This window comes from Bos indicus x Bos taurus, chromosome 28 (genome assembly GCF_003369695.1).
Source record: "Bos indicus x Bos taurus breed Angus x Brahman F1 hybrid chromosome 28, Bos_hybrid_MaternalHap_v2.0, whole genome shotgun sequence".
Lineage (NCBI taxonomy): Eukaryota > Metazoa > Chordata > Mammalia > Artiodactyla > Bovidae > Bos > Bos indicus x Bos taurus.
Genome location: NC_040103.1, coordinates 29,611,013 through 29,636,975, shown reverse-complemented (window position 1 = coordinate 29,636,975; position 25,963 = coordinate 29,611,013). Strand labels below are relative to the sequence as shown.

At 45.6% G+C, this 25,963-nt stretch overlaps 1 protein-coding gene across 4 annotated transcripts; it reads right to left on the bottom strand.

Moving 5' to 3' along the window:
• Positions 1–49: 49 nt before the first annotated feature.
• On the bottom strand, positions 50–22,722 carry SEC24C (SEC24 homolog C, COPII coat complex component). Of its 4 annotated transcripts, none has more exons than XR_003509176.1 (24): positions 22,605–22,722; positions 20,673–20,872; positions 17,525–17,660; positions 11,377–11,552; positions 10,800–11,165; positions 10,344–10,480; positions 9,036–9,104; positions 7,638–7,749; positions 7,280–7,407; positions 6,005–6,143; positions 5,687–5,802; positions 5,389–5,513; positions 5,040–5,231; positions 4,760–4,853; positions 4,429–4,545; positions 3,920–4,090; positions 3,335–3,431; positions 3,096–3,241; positions 2,733–2,871; positions 2,473–2,591; positions 2,170–2,369; positions 1,754–1,945; positions 1,430–1,519; positions 50–1,281 (listed from the first exon to the last, which is right to left on the bottom strand). XR_003509176.1 is itself a non-coding variant. In XM_027530566.1 (24 exons), exons 2-24 carry the CDS (start codon positions 20,842–20,844, stop codon positions 1,141–1,143), a joined length of 3,354 nt encoding a protein of 1,117 aa, XP_027386367.1. In that variant the 5' UTR covers positions 20,845–20,872; positions 22,605–22,707; the 3' UTR covers positions 50–1,140. The 4 variants fall into 4 exon arrangements, 3 of the variants coding, with proteins under 3 accessions (XP_027386367.1, XP_027386368.1, XP_027386372.1); XM_027530566.1 differs by having other exon boundaries at positions 2,190–2,369; positions 22,605–22,707; XM_027530567.1 differs by lacking the exon at positions 22,605–22,722 and adding an exon at positions 20,969–20,989 and having other exon boundaries at positions 2,190–2,369.
• Positions 22,723–25,963: the final 3,241 nt, after the last annotated feature.

Sequence of the window (25,963 nt, the reverse complement as noted above, 5' to 3'; positions counted from 1 at the left end):
AGGAAGGACTAGAGGGAAAGTGATACGTGGCAGAGAAAAATGACGCTACTGGATACATCTTAATTTATTTTTATTTCTTTACAAATTAAAGATGCATTGAAAAATAAACCAATGAAGAGAAATGAGAGGTCCAGAGCAGGGGCATCCCAGGCTGGGAGCAGGCAAGCCTGGCCACCATCAAGCCTAGCCCTTGTCCTGCCCCAGCCAGCTCGGGTTGGAAGATAACTGTCAGCCACTCTGTCAGTTCCAAAGCCTGAGTGGTGTCCTAGCAGGAGAGACTAGCCACTTCTGCCTCTCTCCCCAACAGCTTGGAGAGCAGTGTTTCCAGCGGAAGCTCAGAGTGGTATATAGGCTGGCTCTGTGAGGTATTGCAAGTTGATGACCAGGCTCCCTACAGAACCATCCAGTGTTGGGGCCGCTCTGGCTGGAAAGGAGGCTAATACCTCTCCTAGGTCTCAATGTTCTTTGCAACTATTCCCAGGCTCCTTCATTTCTGATAATGTGTCTCTGTCCACCAAGGGATCATCAGTCATTGCAGGAGAAAGAGCAGTGGAAGCAGAGCAAGAAAGCTAATCAACCACCCTCAGTCACTTTGAGTTGGCTGTTGACTTCCAGGCCCAAGAAGACTGACCACTTTTCTACCATCTACAGCCTACAGCCCAGCTCTTGTGCACCTGTATGTATGTTTTCCCTAATATAGGAAGTCATTGATGACAATGAGCTGAATTAGCAGCCCCTCCCCCCGTAGTAACCCCCTGGGATCTCTGTGCCTTCCCACCTGCCCTTCTCTTCTTGGAGGCTGGTCCAAAGGGACACATAATATTGCCAGGGTCTGGGTGGCTTCAAGTCCCCCAACACCAAATCATATACAGTGAACTGAGAAACTACATTCATTACGACAGGATTAGCAGGAAAAGGAGGATAAAGTGAGGGGATAGGGGCACCTTCCAACAGCAGGACACGACAGAGTGGTAGGATACTTGAGCCCAGAAAGAAGGTGTCTCCTTATACTTCCCCCTCCCCCCAAAGAGACTGAGGTCAGCTTACATGACATATAAGATATGGAACTGTCCCAGTTTCTCTGCTGTCCTGGGTACTTTCTGGAAGCTGGCCTGGACCCTGTGCTGTTACCCATGTGCTCTAGCTCAGAAGCTGTCGAATCTCCTTGTGCATGTGACAGAGAAAGTCCACATAGGATGCTCCCCCGCTCAGGCTCTTGTCTTCCACCAGGAAGTGTTTGAACAGCATCTCCAGCTTGTCCTCTTGTTTCACCACAATAAGCTATAGTCAGAATACAGGGTCATGAGGCAAGGCTGAAGAGAATTAACCACACGCCCTGAAATCCCATTATCTAGTCGCTCACTCTCCCACCCCGCCTTCAGAGTGAGGACTTGACAAGGTAGGAAATGCAGGTTTGGATCACTGTTACCTTCATGTACCGCGATCTCTGTGCCCTCAAACTATCAATGAGGCCTCGCACCTTCTTAGACAGCAGATTATCCAGAACTGGCAGAACACTCTGAAACACAAAATTCATTTATCCTTATTGTAAGGTACACTGAATCCAGAAGACAAGATGGGGCAGCACAGATTTACGCATTATCTGAAATATGGAAGCCTGTGAAGAATGACAGCACCCTCCCTCTCGGTGTCCCCTGCTGCTAAGAGAATGAGCGCACTAACTTTACTGGCTTCTGCTCTCATCACGAAGCCTACTTCCACACCCACATTCTCCTTGACGCCCTGCCCTCACCAGGCCACTGGTGATCTGACTGAAGGATGAGACGCCGAAGAGGCTCTGGACAACACCCTGCTGGACACTCGCTCCCACCCAGAGGAAGAGGTTGAGCCCGTTCTCCAGCAAATATATATCCCCATTGCTCAGACGCTCTTCAGATGCTCGGACTGCTGGTGGTTCAGTGGTATTCTCAATGGGAGACTTTGTCTGGACAAAAGGAAGAGGGCAAAAGGTTACCAATGACTGTAAGACTTTTTTGCCCACCCCCCCCATACACACAAAATTTCTGAAAACTAAGCACCTGAGTAACTCTCAGTATGAAAATATTACATCAGATAATATAGATAAAAATGTATTAGTGTCAGATACAGACAATATTAATCTTTCCCTTCCTCCTCCTATGATGCCCCTTTCTCAGTACAGTGTCTCACACGCCAGCATTCAGTCGCACCAACGGTAGGAGCCGAGGATAGAAGAAGACATTGGTCTCAGCCACGTCCATGGAGGTAACCAGCTGCCGGACGTAGGCACGGTCATCAGTAGTGACTTCAGCTCCAGGCTGCAGGACCTCACTCTTCAATACACAGTTCAGATAAACAGGGAGGAGCTTCATGCACTCAGGAAGGATCAACTAAGGGAGTTATCAAAACAAAGTCAGTGATCATGATCATGAGAAATCCCTCCCAATGCAAAGGTGTATCCCAACACCTTCTCCACCAACAAGCTTGCCCAACCTGTCCCGCAGAGGAGGGGCTGGCACAGTTCTTTCTGTAACAGGCCAAGATCTGGGCACACTGAGTGATGAGAGTGTCACGAACAGTTTTCACAGGGCTGCTTAGGACCCCCCGGTATGCTGGATGGGAAAGGAGACAGCATGGTCACTGGTCAGCCACTCCATCACAGGTGCCTTCCCACCATCACACCCACCCAGGAATGCTAGATTGCTGTCCATCCTCTTAGCCCCGATTCCCCTCTGCCTGGCCTCTGCCCTCACCAAACTTGGCCATGTAGTTGATGAGCGTGTCAGTCTCACAGTTTCGGTACAGATCAGCCAGCTGAGTGCAGCAGTTGAGAGCCAGGTTGTGGATGCGGAGCCGTCGCTGCCCTGCACAGCTGGTGTAGAGCAGGGCACACTGGGGGGAGAGTAAGAGGGGCAATTCACACCCCTCCCTCACCAAGACCCTTGCAACACCTCCTCTTTGCTATTTTATGAAGCTAGAAGAAAGATGGGAGCTATCCCTTCTCCAGCCTCTTCTAGTTCTCTCTGCGCACCCCTCACCCCCTTCCCTATGGCCTACTTAATCCAGTGAAGTGACCGCTGACACTTCTTCCCCAACCCCTGCCTCCGGTCCAGCACCTGCAGGAGGGCTCCATTCTCTTCGTTGAGCCGATCATCATGCTTGAACTCCACAGTCACCGTCTTGTCCCCATCCAACCCAGCCAGCTCCACATCTGTGGTGTTGCTCATGTAGAAAGCCCCAAAGAAATCTACAGCACGGATACCTGAGGCCACACGGATAGGGACACGGTTAGTAGTATGACAGGTGCCCAGACTGAGGGCCCCCGCTCAGCTGCTCATCTCCAACCAGAACTGACCAGTGCTTGTCCGGACCCGCATCACAGCATCAAAGCCAACGACCTTCTGGACATCCCGACGCAAGTCACTCAGGAACCGTTCCTGGTCGTTCTCCACCTGCATCCCCAGGCCCAGAGTCACATCATCTACTACATACAATCCACCAACAATCCCTGTACCCTCTCCACTCTACAAGCCTGCAGAATACTAATGACAATAAGGTAAAGGTAATAATAACGATGTTATTATTTAAGCTTTTAAGCACTTATTACATGCCCAGTACTACATTAAGTGCTTTACATGTGCTCACTTAATCCTGATGACAAACCCTACTTAAAAACTACTGAAAAACCCCATTTTATAGATGAAGAAACAAAGGAGAAAGTAAGTAATTTATCCTAGGTCATATAGCGTCTAAGTGGTAGAGCCAGACTATCAACCCGGTGCTAATTTCAAGCCCCGTGCTCCTGTTCGCTACACTCTTTATATTGTGTGGTCTTCTCAATGATACTCCTATCAATGAGTCAGCAGCTAAGGAGCCACTCCACTTGTAGGCAGGCATCCCAGTCCTGCCTCCACCTGCCACCCAGAGTCCCATGCCGTACCTGAAAGCAAGCGTATTTATAGACAGAGCCACCAGTGAGCTGGGGTACAACAGAGAGGGTGGCCACGTCCACATACTGGTTAGGGAAGAGGAAGAGGTCTACGCAGCAGCCTTGGGCCACACACTCTTTGGCCAGGGTCTGATAGGCACCTGACTGAGGCTGGAACAGAGTCTAGGGAGGAACAGAAGATGTTCAGAGACCTGAGTTCCACCCTGTTTGAGTACTATGTATGTAATATGGGCTATTATTCAAGGACACGTAAGACTTCAGAGCTACCTTACAGTTTGCAATAGTAGTAGAATATTCTCTTTAAAAAGTCTACCAAGGGCTTTGGGATGAGATGAGGTAGAGAGGTGTGGGAGCGGTGGAGAAGGCTGGCAGCCACAGATATGAAAGGACAGAGGGTCTAGTCCCAGTACCCCCTCGGGAAAGTGAAGAGTATTGCACTGTAAAGAGACAGCACGTTCCTCTGTGATCGGAAGTCCTCCCCCCAGCTCCCAGTCCCACACCTTCTCCTTGTCTGTGTTGATCAACTTCCTGTCGTCTCTGTTCTTCAGTTTCCCTGGGGCCTCTGCAATGGGCAGGGAGGTGTGGAATAGAAAGAGCTTCCCTGCACACTCAGCAGCCTGGAAGAGGAGAGAGATCTACTGGTCCATTCTTTCCTTTATTCATCCATTATTCATTCATCCCGTCCCTCGTCATTTATTCAGTGCCAACTGTGTCAGACAAGTTGACTCACTGGACAGTCACCAATCACTAAAGCAACAGGGGTTGTATCCCAGAGGTAAGATGCTCAGAAGAAAGTGTCACACAGGCGGCTGCCCAGGACTCTCGCCTTACCTTCAGAGCCTCCATCCCAGCCTGAACCACCGGGGCAAATACTGTCTCCGTCTCCCTTGTGTCTGCAAACATTTCTGGAATCTGATCCAATAAGCTGAAGAGATAGGTGATGGGAGGCAATCAAAACTGCTATCCAAATTTCAGATCCCTCAATTCCCCCAAAAAGTCATCTGGCCCTCAGACTCCGAGAACTCCTGAGGCATAGCCTGTGTCCATCACTGGCCTTCTGTGGTTGTACCCTGCCCTCCACCTCACTTTACCCCCACAATCTGACTCTTACCTGGTGATGACTGCCCGAGACTCGCTGACATTGACCAGGAAGCCATCCAGCAGTGGCACAAACATGTCACCCACATCAGATACAACCATCATCTGTGGCTGGGCCAATGAGCTCTTCACATTGTAGAAGTGGAGCACCTTATTATAGGTGACAAAGCCAACGCGGATTGCTGACTCTTCTGCCCCACCCTCCCTGCAGAAAGGGACGTTGTTACCCAGACTTGCCACCTTCTCCACCAGCCAACTTCATGACATCCGGATTCACGTGCTGAGTTATCCCAACCACCCACCCTTGCGCCCCCTCCCCAGCCATCATCATCCATAGGAGTACCTTGGCTCCTCACTCTCACCTAGGCAAAAAGTCTAACAGTGACTTGAGCTCCTCACAGAGGAGCCTGACAAGACCACTCCTGACGGCATTGTAGGAGACATCAATCATAAAGATGAAGGCAGGAGGGATGGGGAACTTATTGTTCTGCAAAAGAAGGAAATGTTGGAGGGGAGAGGGGTATCGGTGAGCAGGTCAGCTGACTAGAGATAAGTCATCATCCAAGGGCACAGTGACAGGGTGAGGGAAATGACCACAGCAAGTCTCAGCTGCCTCATTGTCCTTCACCCACGGCTCCTCCCCACACTACCCTCCCTCACCTTGCAGTAATCTACAGTGGCCAAGAATTCATAAGAGCCCAGGGACAGCTCAGGACGGTCATAAGCATCCACACGCTTGCCGGTATGATCCAGGTGTTGAAAATACTGGGGAGGAACTGTGGGGAGTAGGGCAGAGTGTTACTCATGGGTCCGCTTTCGGTCCTCATCTGGTCCTGGCTGAGCTCACTGTAATGCCCCACAGCCCCAGAGGCACGTCACGTCCCCATCGCCTAAACAACAGAGCCTCATCTATCTAACTAGAGACAGAATAATGAAGATGCAGTCCAGATCCCCCAGCCCCAGGCTCTGTGAACGTACCATCGTTGATACAGCTGCAGAAGCAGCACTGGAAGCGTCTCCCTCCCTCAACGAACTGCATAAAGGGGCACATGTATGCTTTGCAACGATTGCAGCGCAAAGGGCCAGATTCCCCATGGTCGACAACATACGGTGAAGCCTAAGGAGCAAAGGGGAGGGGCTCAGACACAGAAGGAAGCTAGAGTGATATGTGGGAACAGATGAGGAGGAACAACCTGGAGGGAGAAGGACATGGCTCAGACAGTCTGCCTGCGGAGGGAGCAGAGAGAAGGGGTATGAGGACAAATGTCCCTAAAGGTCTAAGGACTAGAGTCCCTCTCCTTACTCCTCATCTCTAGAATTTCACTTCTTCAAAGAGAAGAGCAACAGTGGACCTGGCCCAAACAATCCAGGGGCTGACATGGGTGCATGAGGAAAAAGTCGAAGATTACCCAGGATTCTCATTTCTGGCCCAATCTTCAATCCCCTTCGTTCCTGCCCTAGGATCTTGACCCCTGCTTCCTTTCCCACCCAAGTATCTGTGACACTTGTCCTCCCCAATCCCTGGATTTCTGTGATACCTACTGACACCCCAGGCAGATGGTACCCTACAGATAAGAGACCAGCAGGCAAGTGTCCAGCCATCCTCACTGAGACCCAGGAAAGAGAAAGAGAAAAAGACAGAACAAGACAAAGAAGCAGGATGTAAGGTGAGCCCTGAATGTCCAGTTACAGAGAAATCCCCCCCAAATTCATTAAGGCATGAACACAAAGGTATCTACACCATGGCACGGTGTAGCAGCTGCAAACACTGTCTCTTTTCATCCTGATTCCAGGTACTGGGTGACAGATTATAGCCCAAACCAGGTAAAAGAAGGACCCCTGGATTCTGTTTCTTAATATGCTGTCCTAATATTTCTAACCTACCTGGGATGACAGGACAGAGGATAAGAAAAACCAGAGTGACATGCCTCTCATCACCGGGTGATGACCATGCTACGGCAGGCTCCTGCCTCCAGCTGTCTTCTCCCCTACAAGTTGGCCTTGACTCTTTTAAAAGCGTGTTTCACGTGTGAACTCTGCTCCATCCAGCAATTTCTTGGGCTTTTGCTTTCCTCCCTATCACCCTCTTCAGGCACGGGCCCTGGGATAGAAAGCTATTGACGATACGCTCCCCTCCCGACCAACTAAGCCTTCATCTACTGTGACTGCCAGAATCACATCTAGGAAGAAGTCTTATCCTCGCTCCCCCTCACTTCCTCCCTCTTATTATACTCCAGTCTGTCCCTGACTCACCTCCTCTGGGGGCAGCCTTGCCAGTGGCTTGATGACAGCTGCCAGGGGCACCTGAGCCTGCTTAGCCATGTCAGAGGTGCAAGGGATGTTATACGATGTGCATCGAATGTACCGGGGACTTGCATTTCCTGAAGGAGAAGATGGAAAAGCTGAGTCAGATCACAGAGTCACTCCAGACACCAGCTCGCCGTTGTTGACCCACCCCATCACCCCAAAAGATGCTAGAGGTGATGGTGGCTCTTTCCCCCTAGAGACCAATGAGGGACTGGTCTCTGACCAAAGACTGACAAAAGCCCCATCCAGAAGCTGATAATGCTGGAGAAAAAGTCCCGCAGGGAGGAGTTATTGCCCTTCTCACCTTGGTCTTTCACCAGGAAGTTGGTGGTGACTAAGGGTGGCACCTGGCCCCGTACTCCAGTAACAAATGGCTCTGAACCCCGGTTGTTCCTGTCATCTTCAATAACCTGAATCTGTAGGGAAGAAGTGAAATGAATGAAGTGACAGATGAAAAGGGAGAAGGGAGTACCACGTCCCCGAGGCAGGAGAAAGAAAGGCTGGAGCCGCAGCACAGAAACTAAGAATTTGCCAAGGAACACACCTCATGCACCAGGCCTGCTCTCCTTTTGGAGATCATATAAAATGCTGTAATGCCAATCTTCCACTCTATAGTCAGCAGCAACCTGCTGCATGGGCAACACTGAGAAAGGGCTTCTTTATGAATCGCCCTGACCCCAATAAACAGTGATCACCCTGTTCCAATACCTACTCCAGGAAAGCTCCAGCTCTAATCACAAGCCTTCAGACATGGTCAGATTCCACTTCCCTCCCCCATCGAGGCTTCCCCTCCCCTTCTCTCCCCAAGAGCAGGAAAACAGACAACAGTAACCATGTAAAAATGAAATCTACCTGGAATGACTCTACAGTCAATGAGAGTAGAGGGACAGGGTGAGGAGAGGATTACACAGCCAGAAATGATCAGGTAAGGTGAGGAAGCAGATGCTGCCTTATTTTCAGGTAAGCATCAGTGTGTAAATATGGGAGAAGAGGATCGTATAGCCCAATCCTCAGTCCCCCACATTTGGACAGACCCAGCGAAGGAAAAAAAAGAGATATTGCAAAGCCGGTGATCAGATCTTCGTGCAGACTGATAACCTTTGTCAGTTACTTCAAGATGGGTTTGGTAAAACCAGAAAAAGTAAAGGGAGAATAAGACTCTGTGTCCCATAGAATAAAGAGCTGAAGCTTAGAAATATATCAGAGTCAAACAGACTCTCCAGATGAGAAAGTGACCCACACTTTCCCAAACCAGCAGTCCCTTTCCCTGTAAGAAATGCTAGTTTCCCAGACTTGTACATTAGTAGCCACCTACCCATGTTTCTCCGCAACAAGCTGTAGACAAACCAAATCCAAAAGGGAAGGATCTACTGTTTTGTCCTGTTCCATCACATGTCACAGGCAGGCTCCTGGAGGAGCCAGCAGGGTTAAAACCAAAGCTTAACAAGCTAGTTGATCCCGCCCTTCGAGCCTGACCTTCTACCATCCCATACTTAAAGGCACTGCTAACAGCTTGCTACTTCATTATATGGTGACTTGAGGCATGCATATCCTTCTAGCTTGTAAAAGCAAGGGTCTAGAAGGACTGAGGGAAGAGGATGGAGAGGGATGGACATGGTGGATGAGGTGAAGACAAGGTCATAGGCATGCACGGGTGATTTAACACAGGGATCACACACACACACCCACCCCCTGCACTTACTGGACTAGGAATGGCATCAGGGTCTATTCTGTGCCTGGTTTTCTGCTGAGGAGGCAGCTCATTGAGTTGCTTTTAGTGTTTTAATAATAAAGGCAGCAGGGGAATACAGGGAGACAAAAGAACAAGAAGCAGATGTTACTTCTCTCAGCCCTGATGAGTTAGACATGAACAGCTGGAGCCCAGCTCCTACTGCTGAAATCAGGCCCCCTCTCGATCAGAAACTCCAAATTTTTCTGGGCCAAAAAAGAGCCTTTAATGGCTTAGACTATGATGTAGAAAGATAAGGAAGGGGGCAAACAGGAGGCAAGAGGGGTTATATGGAGGGGCTGAATAGGAGAAATTTTAAGAAGGAAGAAGAGGGATGTTCCCTCCAAAAGGCCAAGCCTCCCATGTAAGAACTACTCTTACACTGAAAGAAGCCTCCCCTCACATCCAACCAGACTCTCCTTCTCACTAGAGGAGGAAAAAGGAAAGAGGCACTGCTTCATCCTCTAGGGTCCCCCTTAGCCAGCTGGGTCCCTCACCATGATGGTTCCCCAAAGGAAGAGGGAAGAGAACAGGATGGAATATGACAATGGCTAAGCATGGTGAGGCAACTGACATAGCAAATGTTGCAGACAGAACTATAAAGTGGCCTCCACTTGGGAATACAGTGTCAGCCTCTACTCTTGAGTGTGATGAGGAAGGTCTGAGCATTCTGATGGCTCTAAGGGTAAGATTCACCCTCTTCCTGGGAGAAGGAACTTCCCCACATTGCCGTTAAAATTGTAGATCACTTTTCTCCATCCACACAGCAGAAGACTAGCAAACAAAAGTATCGAAGGCTTTCTCCTAAAACACTATCCAGGTAGAGGCAGAAAGAGTCCAGAGAGGCTTTCCTTTTCTCACCAGTAACACCAGAGATTCCCCACCAGCTCTAACCATTAAGAAGACTGCTATCCTATCCTACTAGATCTTAGAGGACAACACCTGGACACGGCCAGTACTCCACAGAAGAGCAGAGGCTACCAGGCTCTGTCCGGTGGTGACAGAACACTGCACTCAACCCAGAGCTCTGTGACACTGCTGATCACTCCTGGCCTCCCTTCCTTTCCTGCCCAGCTATGAAGTAAGAATACCCCTAAAATACTTCTGGGACGTCAAGTTCTATTTAGAGAGTCAAAAATTACATGTAGGCTCTACACCTGCAACATGACAAACAAAAGGGAAAAATAATCAGGAAAGGCTAGGCAAACATCTCATCTAGGTTGACTCACTTATCTGGTAGCCACAAGCTCCTTCCCCAGGACCATATAAGTATCTACTTACAGGGCTCGGGATGGCATCAGGGTCCAGGCGCTTAGGAGGCAATGGCTGAGGAGGCCCAGGCTGACTGCCAAAAGTGGCTGCTCCTGGGTAGGGACTTCCATAATTGGACTGAGGGCCCCGGGCTGGTCCAAAGGAACCTGGGAGACAAGGGCAAGGTTGATGAACAAAATATTCCTTCCCTATCTCTTCTTAAGGCCTCACGGAAATGACTAAAGTATTATAAACATAGAATTGAGAGGTACAGTAATAACCTTTCAGAGAAAGCCTATGTTATCTGAACTATGAGAAAAAAAAAATCTTATAAATCCCACATCTGAGTACCACATCTTAATACCCTGAAGCTGTCTATCTAGTTCACCACTTAGCAAGTAATACTAGAAGCAAATAACAACAACAACAAAAACACCTGAATAGCTGAAGCTTTTGGCTCCTAGGTAGTCCTTGGGAAAAACTCACCATTTTGCTGCAGCTGATAGCCTGGCTGCTGGGAGGAGTGCATAGGTGGTGGTGGTCCTGGGGGCCCAGTCATTTGGGTACCAGGGGGCAGAGCTTGAGGAGGAGGTGAGGACACATGGTTGGGCTGGCTCACTGGGGGCCCCCCAAAACTCTGTCCAGGCAAGAGTGGACCAGTCATCGAAGGCATCCGAGGACCCCCTGAGGCAGGGGGTGTGAAGCTGGAGGCCTGTGGTGGGACAGATCGCTGGGGAGGCTGGGCCCCTGGATGACCCTGGCCAAGGGGAGGAGCTTGGCCCTGAGGATAGGAGCCATACAGACCAGAATTAGGGAAACTTCCTGAGGCTGAGGCCAGTGATGTTGGTGAGCCTGAGAAGTAGAAGAAGCAGAGTCAGAACCCCAGTCCTTCTGCCTCCTTGTTCACTAAACCACCTTCCTTTCCACCCGAGGGGCAGGAATGACTTGTCCCATCTGCTGGGGCTCAGAGGAATAAATAAAAGAAATAAAAGGGATCCAGGTATACCCCAGAGACAGATGTCTCTAAAAAGGAAACAGTATTCCTGTGGTCATAGGTACTCACCATAGCCCAGCCCCGAAGCGGGAGGAGCTGGGGCCACAGCACCACTGATCTGCATTCCGGCCAGCTGAGCAGTCACCTGTGCACTTGTCGGGGGAGGCCCATAGGGCTGAAGCACAGCTGGCTGACTGACCACAGGGGCCAATGGGGCAGACGCAAATGGCTGAGACCCAGGGAGCCTGTGGGGAGATGGAAGGCAGAAGCTTCTAATGGGCCAGGAATCCCTTCAAAGTTGACAGGAGCCCCACATCATATGGGAAACAATACTGTTTTACAGCATCTTACTCTCATCTGGGCTCTTATATGGCTTCATATTTTTATATATTTGTGAATAAATCACATTCCTCATAATCTACACTGTGATTATTCAGGGCAAACCTTGTTTTCCATTAGGTTCACTCCCAAAACACACGCCAAGCACCCTCAGATCAAACAGTATTTACTCTGGTAGTTAGATTATCACCTCGTCTGCCTTAATCCTTTGTTGACAAGCCACTTCGGTTCTGTATTCAAAAGCACTGAAGAAGTCGAAATGAAAGGTGCACAGAAGCATTAACACAACAGAAGCTTAATAAATGTGGGCTTGAACAAATATAGTTTGATTGTTTAACTTTTTTTTTTAAAGGCTTAAAATGTATTTTAATAAGTTCATGTTGCATTATTTCATTTCTCAGAAGAACTTCAAAGGTATTAGGGACAAATCAAACATGGTGCACCAATAAAAAATGCACAGCTTAACTACCTAAGACAGGCAAAGCTGAGAGCTACCGTCTGACACTCAGCATACAGCAGCCCTGTTCTCAAGATTGTACTAGGCCTATCAAGAAAGCTGTGAATGGCAACATCACAGACACACAAGGGCCATTTCTGGGTTGTCCTTACCCAAGAGAAAGATGGAGGCAAGTTTAACACAAGATTTTTTAAAGATACACTAAATGAAAATCTCTAAGAGAAAATGTCTTCCTTGGGACATGAAAGGGTGATATACGGGACATAACAGAACCGTATGTATGTTGTCTGTGATCTCTGTGGACATGTGCCTGAATTCCCACCTGGGAGTGATTGGAACAGTGGGGCCAAGGTCACTGGGGGATGTTTGGGTTTTGTGGTATATGTGGCAGGATCTCTGGGGTGAGACAGTGCACTAAGTCGTGTCCGACTCTTGCGACCCCATGGACTGTAGGCTGCCAGGCTCCTCTGTCTATGGGATTCTCCAGGCAAGAATACTGGAGTGGGTTGCCATTTCCTTCTCCAGGGAGATTGTTTAACTTTTAAACCAAAGGATCACTTAATCCTGGGAAAGGTATTAGAAAACTCTTAAGATCAGAAGAGCTGGTGAGCTAAGTTTGGCATTCTGTACTATGGAGAAAGATGATACTATCTGACCAGAGTTAAGGGCTAGACACAGAGGATATAAGCCAGGCAGCCTGCTAGCTGAGTCTATCCAGCAAAGTCTCGTCACTTGAATAGCTGCGCTGGACACTCCCATGGTACCAGCTGCCACATTAAAATACAAATACAGCATCAATGCAGTATCACTGCATACCAACTAGCCACTGCACCAGTGGTTTACAATAATATTACTGCAGAAATCTACAGCATAGATTATTGTACATAACAAGCTCCTTCTGGAATTTCAAGAATGAATCAAATTCTTCACCATAGTTGCCTGTTACAATGAAATCCTGATTTATCCTTCCTGTTTGTCTTTACTAAATAACTGGAACTTTATTATGTTTGGTCAGCTTCTACTGGTCCTGCAGTTTCACACTTTTCATTTGTTCATTCAACTAGTATTTTCAGGGCATTATGCTAGTGAAACTTACCTCCCTAAGCTCTTTGCTGGGTTTTGCAGTTTTTGCCTTCCATAGTAACAAACATACTGTTAGCCCATGGCAGATGCTTATAAATCCTTGTCAGAACAATTGTATTCCATGGTACTACTCTATTAACATGGATAATACTCTCAACTGCCTACTGGTATTCTATCATATAAACCAACACCTCATCTGCACATAGCTTTATAGTTTACAAAGGATCTCTAAATGCTTTAATTCTTACAGCAAATTAATGAAGGGAAGCGAGCAGATGGAAAACTAAAACACTAAGGGTAAAAGTAGCAGGCTAAACTGGAACTAGAACCCAGGTCCAGGCCCAATTCTTAGTCCAATGTACTTTAAAATTGTGAAATGTAACATAAATAGAAAAAAATACATAAAATATACGTGTACTGCTGAATAACACAAACACCCATGTAACCAAAGGGCAAGTCAAGAAATGGAATACACCAAAGGCCCTGTGTGCCTCTCCTCACAACCCTTACCTTTCTCCCAAAAGTGAAAGTGAAAGTCACTCAGTAATGTCCCCGACTCTTTGCGACCCCATAGGCTGTACAGTCCACGGAATTCTCCCGGCCAGAGTACTGGAGTGGGTAGCCATTCCCTTCTCCAGGGGGTCTTCCCAACGCAGGGATCCAACCCAGGTCTCCCGCATTGCAGGTGGATTCTTTACCAGCTGAGCTACTAGGGAAGCCCCCTTTCTCCCAAAGATAACTACTTTCCCAACTTTCTAAAAATTGTTCCCTTGTCTTTAAAACAATTCAGTTATGTCAGGTTTTCAAACTTTTGTAAACAGTATCACATCATACATACTTTGAGTTTTGCTTCTTTTGTTCAACCATATGTTTATGAATTCATCTATGCTTCTGCATTTAGCATTCTCTCATCACTAAATGTTATTCCATTAAATAAGTGTTATTCCATTAAATAAATATGCCACGATTTACCTATGCATTTTACTACAGATGGATATTGAAGGTTTTCTAAGTTTTGGATATTATCAATAATAATGTTACTATGTTCAATCATATATTTAACTTATACATACCTGAGCTTTTTCTAAGGCATACAGCTATGAGTTTAATTACTGGTTTATAGGATATGATATCTTTAATTTTAACAGATAATTCCAAGTTATTTTCCCATAGTAGCTGTACTCATTTGCATCTGACCACCAGTGGATGAGGAGAGTTCCTGATAATCCATATGCTCAGCAATATTCAGTACTATTAGCTTTTTAATTTTGCCAATCTGATCAATACATAGGATAATTCTGTTGTGGTTTTTAACGTTTACTTTTTTCTTCATTTATGAGGTTGAACCGCTTTTTAATTTGTTCTTTGGCAATTAGTATCCCTTCTTTCATAAAATACTATTCCAGATTTTATTATTTTTTCAACTGAACTGACTTTTTCTTATTGACTAGTAGGAGTTCTTTACATATTCTGGACACTATTTTATGTTTTTATCTACTTTATGTGTAAATATCTTTTTTTATTCTGGAACTTTTCTTTCCAAAGTACTTCCCATTCAATGTCTTTCTCCTTGATCATTCCCATCAGCACAAAAAGATACAAATATCTCAAAAAATAACCAACTATTAGTGAAAACAACCCAAATGTCCATCAACAAATAAATGGATAAAGAACATGTAGTGGTATAATCATACAATGAAATACTGTAATAAAAAGAATGAAGTACTGATACATGCTACACATAAACGAACACTGGAAACATTATGTTAAGTGAAACAAATCAGTTACAAAATATATATGATTCTATTAAAATGAAATATCCGGAATAGGTAAGTCTATAGGGACAGAAAGTAGATTAGTGGTTGTTTACAGTTAGGGGAGTGACAGAGTTAAGGAAAAGCTGAATAGGGATAGCTCCTCAGATAAAGGATACTGTGTGTCTTTCTGAGGTGATGAAAATGTAGTAAATCGGACGACAGTGATGGTTGCACATATCTGTGAATATACTTAAAATCGTTAAACTTGTGCACTTTAAAGGGTGAACTGCATAGTATATGAATTACATCTCAATGAACTGAGATGTAATTGGATTGGATTTAAAAAATCCAAACAAATAAAATTGCCCTAAAACCGTGCATCCCCCTCAAGCTTTTATCTTTTAGCCAAACATTAGGGAAAAAATTGGTCTATGCTTTTTTTTCCTTTGGCTACACCATGCAGCTTGTGGAATCTTAGTTCCCACTTCAGGGATCAAACCCGAATCCCCTGCAGTGGAAATGAGGAGTCCTAACCGCTGGACCGCTAGGGAAGTCTCTCTCTCTACTTCTTTAATTACTATTCCTATCTCTTTTAAAAGATCTTTCTTTCTAGGTTCTTCTTCCTTTGTTTCCCCTAGTCTATTCCCTGGTACTTTTCTCGGCCAGGGCCCATACAGGGTAAACTATCAATCTCTGTAAACGCCTTTATTTGCCCTCTCTTAGGTAGGTACATAAAAATCCCATAGACCGAGAAAAAGCTACAGTCCATAGGGTCGCAAAGAGTCAGACACGACTGAGCGACTTCACTTTCACTTTCAGGTAGGTACATAATCCTATGTTGACAGTTACAGTCCCTTAATCAATGTACTAGCTTACTATCTGCTCTCCTCTCATAGTCTAATCTTTTTTTTTCCTTTTAGAAATCCCTGAATTGAGGGAGAGTGGTTGTTAGCATTTGATTTGCTTCTGGAGGGTACTCCAATGATACTGCTGCCCAGTATCAAAGTTTTTTTTTAAGTTTAAGTTGTAATTTCCACATCATTAAATTCACTCCTTTTAAGTGTACAATTCAATGATTTTTAGTAAATTTAAAGAGTTGTGCAACCATCACCAGATCCCAATTTTAGAATATTTTCGCCACCCCAATGACCCCTGGTGTTCACATGCAGTCCAAAAACACCCCGCCCCCCACTCCCCTGCAACTTATCCTCAGCCAGCCTGGGAGAATCAAGACTCCTTATTAACTCCCTCTGCCAGTATACAGATTTTTTTTTTCTAGTTTACCTATTTACTGAAGTGTAGCCTAAGTTCAGATTTCATAAACAAGATTTCAGTTCTAAACCTCAGCTCAGAAATGCCCAAGTTACCTGCTTAAACTTAAGCCCCTAGGTTCTCAAGATAATTTCCACCCTTTGCACAGGCAGCCACAGTATCAACTTAACCACTCTGATTTTCAGTTCCCACTTGTTATCTGGCACTTGAGGATTTCACTTTCCTTGAAGCTTGATTATGCATTTGAAAAAAAAAAATTGTTTCTATTTCCTCTCCCCTTTCTAGATGTTTGTAGCAAAAGGGTTTTAGGTTACATTAGTCCACTTCCCAGCTGAAATTCTTTCACCTGCTCCAACTAAACAGCTGCCTTCATATCTCCACTGAAACTACATTTGTCAATGATGTCAAACCTTGCCAAACCCAACAGTCAATTCTTAGTCTACATCTCACCTTCAGCAGCAAGTGACACACCTGATTACTCTCTTGACTTCCTAAAATACTTTCCTTGCCTAATTTCAGGATGCTATGACACCTGGCTAACCTACCTCACTACTGGTCTTTCTCATTGCGTTTTGATGGCCCCTACTCTGAATGCCTTTTATAAGTTGGTAAGCTCCAAGGCTCAGTCCTCTGGTCTTACATTTGATGCTAAAAATGTATCTTCTGGACACCTAATAAAAATGTCAGAAAGCAACTCTTCCACTACTACACACCCTACCGCAGTTATACTTTATTCTTTGTTTACCAAAAAATAAATAGCACTCCAATAGAGATGACTACCCTCCTTTAAAGGACTTCCACACAGAGACAGGGGTTTATTGGGTCACACACCACCAAGTTTTCATCATTTATGTAGTTTTCCTTTGAGGATCTTTCCTTTCATGACAGGTCACACCCAAACTTAACCAATAAGCCCCACTAAGTGCCTGTTCAAGAGGAAAAGGGGAAGTCAAAAGAGACAAATAATCCTAAGGTTCCTTCTTCCTGTTTCTTCCTTAGGGTAGGTTCTGAAGGACCATAACAATTATTTAAGATATATGTCTAGTCAAGGAAAAAACTCCAGTTCACAGAAGTGGAAAGAATATGCCAAAGAAACATAGGTACTTAAATGAGTCAATAACCCACAGAGGCACAGCAGCAGCACCTCTAATCTGGAAAAATGAAAACGAATTACAATAAGATGAAGGGAAGAGGAAAAGGAATCTAAGAGAAAAACAAAGGGAAAAAAAAGAAAAGTAAAATAGGCCCTCATACATTCCTAATCCTTCCAGTCTCATCTGACCAATTTTAGGTTGACCCAAGTACATACCTCTGCATCTGAACACCGGAGCTTGGTCCATTCTGCACATCTCCTTGGCCAAACTGGCCATATGCAGTCTGGCCACAAGGGCCCTGTGCTGTTGAGGCTGGAGGTGCCCCTGAAGAAGCTGGGGCTCTTGAAACACCTGAGGGTGATGAAGAGAAGCTAAGAAATTAGGAAATGTCTCCTCCACCTTGAGCAAGGAATGCAAAGCAAAGATCAATAAGCTCAAACCTTCACTGCAATATCACAAGTGTAATATCACAGCTTGGCAATGAAAAGGACACCATCAGGATGCAACTCCAGTTACAAGAGATTCTGAACCTGGATGCCCAGCCAGAGAGTTTTCACTCTCTTAAACAGGTGTAACAGGTATACTACTAGTGAAGCTGTAGCCAGAGCCACAAAAATGTAGGGCCTTCTGTGATCACTATACACTCTCACTCAATCCAGGACAGTCTAATAAACCTACCCTAGACAAAACATCAACTCTTTTAAGGAAATGATCCCACCCTAGAAGTCAAAAACTTAGAACATATGTGAGGAATGTGGCTTAGAAGATGACCAAGTAACATGCTGAACTAGGCTGTAAAGAGATACCCATTGGGACTTCCCTGGTGGTCCAGTGGTTAAGAATCTACCTTGCAATGCAGGGGATGGAGGTTCAATCCCTGGTGGAGGAACTAAGATCCCATATGCCACAGAGCAACTAAGCCCCTGCATCACCACTACAGAAATCCATGTGCTGCAATGAAAGATCCCGCATGACGCAATGAAAAACCAATGTAGCCAAGTAAATAATTTTTTAATTCTTTTAAAAAAAAAAAAAAGAAAGAAAGGCGCCCCTTAGAGAGACTATTCTGCCAACCTCTTCTTCATATATTCTACAGATCCTAACCTTCTTCTTCTCATCCACTTCTAAATGTTGACACTCCCAATAGTACATGGCTCAGGGAAGTGTTAGCATGGGTTGGAGACTTTGTTTCCGCCCAATTATTCAGTCAAGACAGGTTGTACATGTGTGCTAAGTCAATTCAGTTGTCTCTGACTCTGTGTGACCCTATGGACTGTAATCTGTCAGGCTCCTCTGTCCATGAGGATTCTCCAGGCACGAATACTGGAGTGGGTTGCCATGCCCTTCTCCAGGGGATCTTCCTGACCCAGGGATCGAACCCAGGTCTCTTATGTTTCCTGCATTGGCAGGCAGGTTCTTTACCACTAGCACACCTGGGAAGCCCCCAGGACAGGTCTCCTGGCCTCCAGTTACTGCTGTCGCTTATGTCTTCACAAAAGCTGCACTACGCGTGTTCTGCTCACCAGAGCTGCCATCAAAGCTACTTCTATGACTGCTAATCATCCTTTCCACATGAAATGCAGGAAGAAAGCAATTAGTTACTTGGCATATCACTTTGGAAATGCTGCTGACCCCTGTTCAAACTACTGTTTTTCTTTTGCTCTGCCTTCAGTAGAGATTCCAGTACTCTTGCTTGGAAAATCCCATGGACGGAGGAGCCTGGTAGGCTGCAGTCCATGGCGTCACTGAGGGTCGGACACGACTGAGTGACTTCACTTTCACTTTTCACTTTCATGCATTGGAGAAAGAAATGGCAACCCACTCCAGTGTTCTTGCCTGTAGAATCCCAGGGACGGGGGAGCCTAGTGGGCTACCGTCCATAGGGTCACACAGAGTTGGACATGACTGAAGTGACTTAGCAGCAGCAGCAGCAGTAGAGATTAGACACTACAGAACCTGCCTGCAGGAATATGATTAATCTGAATTCACTAGCCATTCACTAGCCTGCTCACTAGCCATCACAGAGCCAGATATGTTTTCCTCTCAGTTCAACAGAGCTTCTTCTTGGGGCAATGCCAGCTCCATCTTGATAAGCCACAACTTGGCAAATCAGACATGGACTCTGTCCTGCCAAAGTCCCAACCCAGAGTAAGGCTCTTCCAAAGCCCTGAGACCTAATCTCATCACTCCAAATTTTTTCTTTCCCCAAAGTCATAACAAAAGTGGTAATAACTTTGGGACTTCCCTGGTGGTCCAGTGGTTAAGACTCTGTCTGAGCTTCCACTGCAGGGAGCATGGGTTTGATTCCTGGTTGGGGTACCAAGATCTCACGTGCCACATGGCAAAATTTAAAAAGGTAATAACTTCATTCATTTCTCAAATTTTACCAATGCCTCTTTAGTGCCTTCTTTTTCACGTATCTCTTTATGGAATTAACTCTCTTAAAACGCATAAAGCATCTGGCATACCCTAAGGCCCTAACCCTAACCCTGACCCTAACCCTAACCCTGGCTTCTCTGGTAGCTCAGATGGTAAAGAGTCTGCCTGCAATGTGGGAGGCCTGGATTCGATCCCTGGGTCGGGAACATCCCCTGGAGAAGGAAATGGCAACCTATTCCAGTATTCTTGCTTGGAAAATCCCATGGACAGAGGACCCTGACAGGCTTGGCAGGCTATAGTCCATGGGGTCGCAAAGAGCACTAACACTTTCCCTTTCGCCTAACCAAAGATCTATTGTCAACCATCTTCTTTTGCCCCCTATGAATAACCCACAGGTTATGAGCTCCTCTTCATGAAAAATGTAATATAAAAGCCAAACACTGACCCTAAGGACAAACAGTCTCCTTTAATTTCCCTGATATTAGACAACATCTAAGAAGCCAAAGAAACTTGAAAAGGAATGTTATCACCAAAAAGATATGAGAAGCACCAAAACCCAGGCATACAAACATCATACATTTTGTCCATGAACCAATTCCCTATGCCCCACAATCACGTATAGATAGAACCATGAGTCCGATGAGAGAAATTATCACCGGCTCTGGAGGAGCTATGACCACAGTCCTTCCATCCAGCTGTGAACAATTCAACCAGGTGAGGCTGCACAGGGTGACACCCATATGAAGTGAACTGCCATTGAACCTGGAAGATGAGGCGCCCTACTAGATGTTTTAAAGACACAGTCACCTTGTATAAAAACAGGAAAGGGCAGATGGCCCACAGGACTCTCAGTGACCAAGAGCCAGATTCATGTTCCTCAATCCCAGTCACCACAACCATTTAGGCAGCTTAAGTAGGGCAATACCACCCAACCTGAAGATTACAAATTCCCTTCCTTAGCTCAAAGGAAGCTTGCAAACATACCTGGGGGAGGGGTTTGCTGATAGCCTGGTACTGGGCCATTGTAAGCTCCATAGGGAGTGGGGGCGGCTGTGGACCCTGGTTGCCCACCATAGCTGGATTGATGATACCCTGGGTAGACGGGCTGTGGCTGCCCAAATGGCGGCACAGGTGGAGCTGACTGGTTAACATTCATTATGAGAGCATCCCCGACTTGGTCTCACCTATTAGATGGGAGAGAAGATAGAAATTAGTCAAAATCAACTTTCTAAAGTGAAAGCACTATTCATGGTAGGAAGCAGAGCTAGAAAAGGACTGACCTTATCAGGCAGTGATTAGCCTAATCATTCTCATACTATTACAGGATCTTTGTAATTTTCTTCCCCAGACAGTAGACAGACTGCCTCCTCAAAGCAAGGATTTTGTTACTCTGAACCCTATGCTTTGTCACTGCCAAGAGGGTATAAATTTCAACTTCAGAGAGGCCCAGTGGAATGGAGCAGCAGCCTCCATTCCCTAGTGGTATGATTTCTAGTGTCTAGTCATACAAGGAGTCCTGCCACTGATGAACTATTGTGATATTACAGGTAAATGAAACAATGTTCCCACTTTCTGTTCATTCACTCTAGCATCCATTCATTCCACAAAACTGAATACCCTGCAGTGTGCTAGTCATTTTTAATCATTCAAACTGCATGTCTAAAACAGATCAACTAAATCCCCTCCCCCTCAAAAGACAAATTTTAGAGTGACCATTTAGAAAAACGACATTCTTAGGATAAACTGCAGTAAATCAGGTGCTTACTCCATCCTCAGTCTTCCCACCAAAAGAGTGTATGGACCTTAGTACTGAAGCATTAAAATCACTAAATGTAAAGGACAGCTGAAAACTCTAGCAAGATACCAGATTAGAACTGAGTGCAGGTTTGGCACAAAAACCTCACACAATAACCCAGAGAAACAGTTCAAAGATCAATAGCAAAGTTGGATTTCATGGGAAAAGATCATTCACCTTATCCTTCAAGCAGAGGGACTGTAATTATTCTAAATCTCAAGGCACTCCTCCAACTCTGTTTCTGCTCTCTTTATAGGCTTGTCATGAATCTAGGCCACATCCAAAATTATTACAATCTTGCCCAACAACAGAGGAATGAATTGGAGGGTCTTTCCAGGATCCTTCCAAGAACAGGACTATCTGATCACATCTACTCTACACAACCTGATCATTCCAACTATCCTACAGAAGAAGGAACCCAGGAAGCAAAAGAGCTCATAGCTGCTGCAGTGGAACAACGGGCCTCTCGCCTGTGCTAGGAAGGGCCATCTTAACTACAGAAAAGCTGAGCTGCACTTGCACTAGAACTTTTTAAATTCAAAGCCATCTCAGGAGCTATTCTTCCAAATCCTGAACCTTGCACAGGTCACAACATTAAGCTTGAAGGATGTCCCCCTCCCTTTTATTTTTCTGAAGTCGGTGTGGGGGTGGGGATGGGAGGAAATAGTTCCCTCAAACACACACAAGAGTTTGGAGTCAGGCTCAAGTTTCGACTTCACTCTGCGTGGACAGTCAAGGGTGGCAACCCAGGGGGCGGGGCAAGCTTCCCTAGAACTCTGAAAGTAGTCGAGCTGTGGAGGCTGGGAGTGCCGGGGATCAAGACCAAGAAACCAAACAAGCTTCTCGGGCCACGATAATAGGACTGTTGCTCTAAGTAGAAGATCGAGCGTCTTGCGCCCTTCAACAGGCTCCGGACAGGAAGCGGGAGCCGGAATCTGGGCCAGGAGAAAAGGAGGGTCTAGGACTGATTCTGGATTGTGAATGCATGAGGTGAGGGTCTCTCCCCGGGCTCCGCCCCCGATCCTCTCTCTTCCTTCGCAAACAGGACGCCGACCTGGCCAGTGATACCCCGGGATCTCCTCTGCTTTCCTACCCACCAACCTCCCGAAGCCACTCCTCACCCGGCTCCAGATCCAGGTTCGACTTCGTTCCTAACGTCAAGGCTCCCAGGCTCCACTTCCGGTTCCGAGGGGGCCGGCGCGTCGCCCCCGGAAGTTCCACCCCCACGCTCCAAGGCCACGCCTTCTGCCACGTCTGCAGTAGGCACGCGCCGAGGAACCCGGATTCCGCGCACGCGCTAGTTTCTGTTCTATGATGGCCGTCTGCGGGGGCTTCTGAGGATTCTTATGTATTTCCTTTTTTTTTCCCCCACTCTGAGATGTCGTGGTAACTTTATGGTCCCACCCCAAACCGAAATGCGACTGAACTATCTTTAGTAACTCTCCTTCCAATGGCATATTAGACAAAGTCTTGTAGCGACTTCCTGCTGACCCCTGGCCCCTTTGATTTCCGTCTTGGAGGTTCTCTCACCCATGACCTTTGCCGGTCATAAGACTTGCGGCATGGATGATGTTTTTTGGTTTGGGAATTTTAAAAAATTATGATTATTCTGATATAGTATACTTTTTGTACATTTACTTCCTCTGGCCGGGCCATGTGCCTGGCGGGATGTTAGTTCCCTGACCAGGCATCCAACCCCGTGCCCTTGGCTGTGAAAATTCAAGAGTTCTAATCACTGAACCACCAGGGAATTGCTGCGGCACTTAGAATTTAAAGGGCAATAGTTTTGCTTTTAGGCAGCATGTGTTCCAGGTTCTGTCCCTGCAGTTCCCTAACTTGGGTAATTTAATCTCGGCCTCAGTTTCTTTCATTTGTAAAATGGAGAAAAGAGGAATGCCATTGTAATAACTTGTTCAGAGGATGGAATTAAGTCACACAGATTGCCTGGCACCATAGTAAGTGCTCAGTAAAGGGAAGCCTTTATTAACCTTTTTTTCATTATTAACCATTTTTATATAGCGCCTTGGTTTAGATGCAGAACTCTGCCAGAGGCTGATGGTTTGTAAGAATGCCCCCAGCCTATAGGAAGAGCTACAGTTCGTGAAATGATTACTACCCCATTTAATGAATAACAATAATTGTAGATAATATTTGTGGGAGTTTTAAAAATATACGTAACTACATTTAATCCTTTCAATCTTTTCATTTCATAATTATTTTTTAAGCATTGTTGTGTACCAAGCCATGTTCTTGGTTCTGGGAATACAGTAGTGAACAAACAAAAGCTTTTGGCCGATTTAAACTGTATCGTTTTGTAATTATATACACATGATAAAGCTATAAAGAAAAACAAAGTGAGAATTCTCTGGCGTGCTCTTTCACAAATTTCAGTCTGTTGGTTACCTCTGGGGAAGGAAAAAGTATAATTTGGAGGAACATAATGGAGCATCAGTAATATTAACAGTGTTCTATTTCTTAACATTCACATGGATATTTACATTATTGTTATTTTAAAATAGTACATATGTATTATGTACAATTCATTTCAGAACAAAAATTTTTAATAAAAGAAATGAGGGAAAAGAGCACTGGTGGAATGGAAGCCTTAAAAAGGGAAAAAAATGTTCAATTAAGAGTTTTATAACCAATGGGGTAGAAAAGTTCTTGCTATCATATTGTTCATTAATCTTTCATTTAAAGGGGAAAAAAATGAAGAATTTTATGACCAATTTTGGGGGGGGGAGGTTCTTGCTCTCATATTGTGCAGTAAATATTAGTTATTCTGAGGCACAAAATGGTTCATTCAATTTAAAAATTGCACTGTTAGTGTTTGCTGGAAGCTGTAGTAGTCGTTGAGCATATTTTAGAAAACAGCAAGATTTTTCCTGTCCTCAGGAGTTTATAATGGAGTCAGATCACAGTTTGTTTCTCTATCTGTGATCCTGGTGTCAACAGTGTCCGTTTCACCTGGGAACCTGTTAGAAACACAAATTTCAGGCCCATCCAAGGCATACTGAATCAGAAATTCTGCAAGTGGGGCCAGCAAGCCATGACCCTCTAGATAACTCCATTGCACACTGAAGATTTAAGACCCACTAGTCTGGATTAGTAATTTGTGAAATTTAGCTAACATTTGTTGAGCAATTGCCACATCATTTATCCCAATGAACCCATGGGTTCATTAACCCAGCATTCGGTTCATCCCTCAGCACCAGTTCTGTTTACCAGCGCCACTGTTTACCAAAAGTGGCTCACTAGGCACTTGCATTCCACGCCCAGCTCCACGCCAGCCAGTCGGGCTTCTTACCCATTTAAAGTTCAAGAATAGGTTGAGATTGTTTTGGTCCCAAGACCTCTAATCATTTGCTTTACCGGATAAAACTGCATGGTTTGTGCAAGAGCGCCAGCTATCCTGAGGGAAACTTTAGAGGGAGCCAGCTACTAGGTGGTTCAATTAGTCTTTCGCCCCTATACCCAGGTCGGATGACCGATTTGCATGTCAGGACCGCTACAGACCTCCACCAGAGCTTCCTGTGGCTTCGCCCTATCCAGGCATAGTTCACCATCTTTCCAGTCCTAAAGTGTGCTCATGCATAGGAAAGTAGATATCCTCTGTCTTGCTTAATGCACTCCTAGTAAGTAGTAGAGTTTAAATTCATAGTTTCTCTCTCTTTTTAAAATTAATTTGACTATGCCAGCTCTTCGTTGTAGCATGCAGGATCTTTAGTTGTAGCATGTGGGATCTAGTTCCCTGACCAGGGATCGAAGCAGGCACCCTCCATTGGGAGCACAGAGTCATAGCCACTGGACCACCAGGGAAGTCCTCAGTCGTGTCCGACTCTTTTCGACCCCATGAATCGCACCACGCCAGGCCTCCCTGTCCATCACCAACTCCCGGGGTTCACTCAGACTCACGTTCATCGAGTCAGTGATGCCATCCAGTCATCTCATCCTCTGTTGTCCCCTTCTCCTCCTGCCCCCAATCCCTCCCAGCATCAGAGTCTTTTCCAATGAATCAACTCTTCTCAAGTCCTAAACTCAGTTTTTTGAGAATACAGACTGATATGTTGCATTTTATTGGTTTCTGTATCCCTACTCTGGTTCTCAGTCTTGGCTGCACATTAAAATCACCTTCAGTGCTTTTAAAACTGGCCAGTAAAATTAGAATCCCTAAGGTTGAGGAGCCTGAATGTGTGTGTATATAATATATAAATTTATATAATATGTAAAATGCCATTATACATCATCTAATCCTATACACAGTTCTATTTTAAGGAACCAGTAGCTTTAAAAGTTTTCCAGGTGATTTCAATGTGTAGAGGTAATTGAAAGCCACTGATATGGCACAATGGCTTACATGTATTACTAGCTGCTGCTGCTGCTAAGTCTCTTCAATCGTGTCCGACTCTGTGCGACCCCATAGATGGCAGCCCACCAGGCTCCCCCGTCCCTGGGATTCTCCAGGCAAGAACACTGGAGT